This window comes from Scomber japonicus, chromosome 17, assembly GCF_027409825.1.
Source record: "Scomber japonicus isolate fScoJap1 chromosome 17, fScoJap1.pri, whole genome shotgun sequence".
NCBI classification, from domain to species: Eukaryota; Metazoa; Chordata; class Actinopteri; order Scombriformes; family Scombridae; genus Scomber; species Scomber japonicus.
The window spans coordinates 3,997,216-3,999,715 of NC_070594.1; the positions used below are offsets into that span (position 1 = coordinate 3,997,216).

Here is a 2,500-nt window from a genome sequence, read left to right on the forward strand (position 1 = left end):
GCCCCGCCCCCTACCAAGTGTCACCTGTCAATCAAAGTCACCACCTCTACCAGAAACATGGACGCTACGTCTGAGAGCTTTCTGCTGCTACCTCAGCTGCTAGCTTGGCGGCTAACTCAGCTACCTGGCTAACTGTAGACTGTAGTAGTAGTAGTGTGAGCTGAATGTATTTATACCTCTACAGCAGCAGGGGGCGGGTTTATGGGTTTATGCTAACCCTAACCTTAACCCTGAGACTAACCCTGAGACCAACCCTCAGACCAACCCTCAGACTAACCCTCAGACTACCCCTCAGACTACCCCTCAGACCAACCCTCAGACTAACCCTGAGACTAACCCTCAGACCAACCCTCAGACTAACCCTCAGACTACCCCTCAGACTACCCCTCAGACCAACCCTGAGACTAACCCTCAGACCAACCCTCAGACTACCCCTCAGACTACCCCTCAGACCAACCCTGAGACTAACCCTCAGACCAACCCTCAGACTAACCCTCAGACCAACCCTCAGACTAACCCTCAGACTAACCCTCAGACTAACTTTAACCCTCAGACTAACCCTCAGACTAACCCTCAGACTAACCCTCAGACTAACCCTCATACTAACCCTCAGACCAACCCTCAGACTAACCCTGAGACTAACCCTCAGACTAACCCTCAGACTAACCCCTCAGACCAACCCTCAGACTAACCCTCATACTAACCCTCAGACCAACCCTCAGACTAACCCTGAGACTAACCCTCAGACTAACCCTCAGACTAACCCTCAGACTAACCCTCAGACTAAGACTAACCCTCAGACTAACCCTCAGACTAACCCTCAGACTAACCTCATACTAACCCTCAGACTAAGACTAACCCTCAGACTAAGACTAACCCTCAGACTAACCCTCAGACTAAGACTAACCCTCATACTAACCCTCAGACTAAGACTAACCCTCAGACTAACCCTCAGACTAACCCTCATACTAACCCTCAGACTAAGACTAACCCTCAGACTAACCCTCAGACTAAGACTAACCCTCAGGACTAACCCTCAGACTAAGACTAACCCTCATACTAACCCTCAACTAAGACTAACCTCAGACTAACCCTCAGACTAAGACTAACCCTCAGACTAACCCTCAGACTAAGACTAACCTCAGACTAACCTCAGACTAACCCTCAGACTAACCCTTAACCCTTAGACTAACCCTCAGACTAACCCTTAACCCTTAGACTAACCCTCAGACTAACCCTTAACCCTCAGACTAACCCTCAGACTAACCCTGAGACTAACCCTCAGACTAACCCTGAGACCAACCCTCAGACTAACCTGTCACTGGAGAGCAGCTGCAGAGCGCTGGTGGGTGATCCCATGTTGAAGGAGCCGCTGCTGGTGATCAGACAGGCTGCTGCTCCAGGTTCACAGGGTTTATCCTGCAGGTCTGAAACAAAGACATGGTGAAGGTGATGATGATGATGAGAGGAGAGGAGAGGAGAGGAGAGAGGAGAGGAGAGGAAGAGAGGAGGAGATGAGAGGAGATGAGAGGAGAGGAAGAGAGGAGGAGAGGAGAGGAGAGGAAGAGAGGAGGAGAGGAGGAGAGGAGAGGAGAGGAAGAGAGGAGGAGAGGAGAGGAGAGGAGGAGAGGAGAGGAGAGAGGAGAGGAGAGGAGAGGAGAGGAGAGGAGAGGAGAGGAGAGGAGAGGAGAGGAGAGGAGAGGAGAAGAGAGGAGAGGAGAGGAGAGGAAGAGAGGAAGAGAGGAGAGGAGAGGAAGAGAGGAGGAGAGGAGAGGAGAGGAGAGGAGGAGAGGAGAGGAGAGGAGAGGAAGAGAGGAGAAGAGGAGGGAGAGGAGATGAGGAGAGGGAGGAAGAGAGGAGAGGAGAGGAGAGGAGAGAGGAGAGGAGAGGAGAGGAGAGGAAGAGAGGAGGAGAGGAGAGGAGAGGATGATGAAGGTAAAAGGAAGTTTATATATAAACAGGACATGAGGTGGAGTGGTTGGTAATTAAAGTTCCCCTCCATTAAAAAGTGTTTCTCTTGTTGAATGTTTGAGCTTCTCAGTGCAGACTAATACATGTGCAGACTAATACATGTGCAGACTAATACATGTGCAGACTAATACATGTGCAGACTAATACATGTGCAGACTAATACATGTGCAGACTAATACATGTGCAGAATGATAAATGATAAATGTGCAGACTTTGAATCTGCTGAAGGATTAAAGTTATGACATGATAAAAATAATTACTGTCTGTGGTTTAGGGTTAGGGTTAGGACTGTGTGCTGTGTACATAAGGTGTGTTACAGAGTTTAGACATGTTTTAAGATACTGCAGGGCGGGTACTCTTTCTGGCACTTTGTGCACACCAAGTAGTTTATCATTATTTATTACATACTTATATACATATATAGTAGAACTAGAACTATTGGGAACTTAAGTAAACTTAAGTAATACGTTTTTAGTTTTTTTTCCATTGGATCATTTGAGATGTGTTTCTATATGGCTGTTTTAAGTGT

At 48.0% G+C, this 2,500-nt stretch overlaps 1 protein-coding gene across 1 annotated transcript in view; it reads right to left on the reverse strand.

The window, feature by feature from the left end:
• igf2r (insulin-like growth factor 2 receptor) overlaps nt 1–2,500 on the reverse strand; it is a 65,877-nt gene that overhangs the window by 46,176 nt on the left and 17,201 nt on the right. The window contains 2 exon segments of the mRNA XM_053337431.1: nt 214–236; nt 1,316–1,427. Of these exon segments, the coding sequence (XP_053193406.1) occupies nt 214–236; nt 1,316–1,427 (135 nt within the window).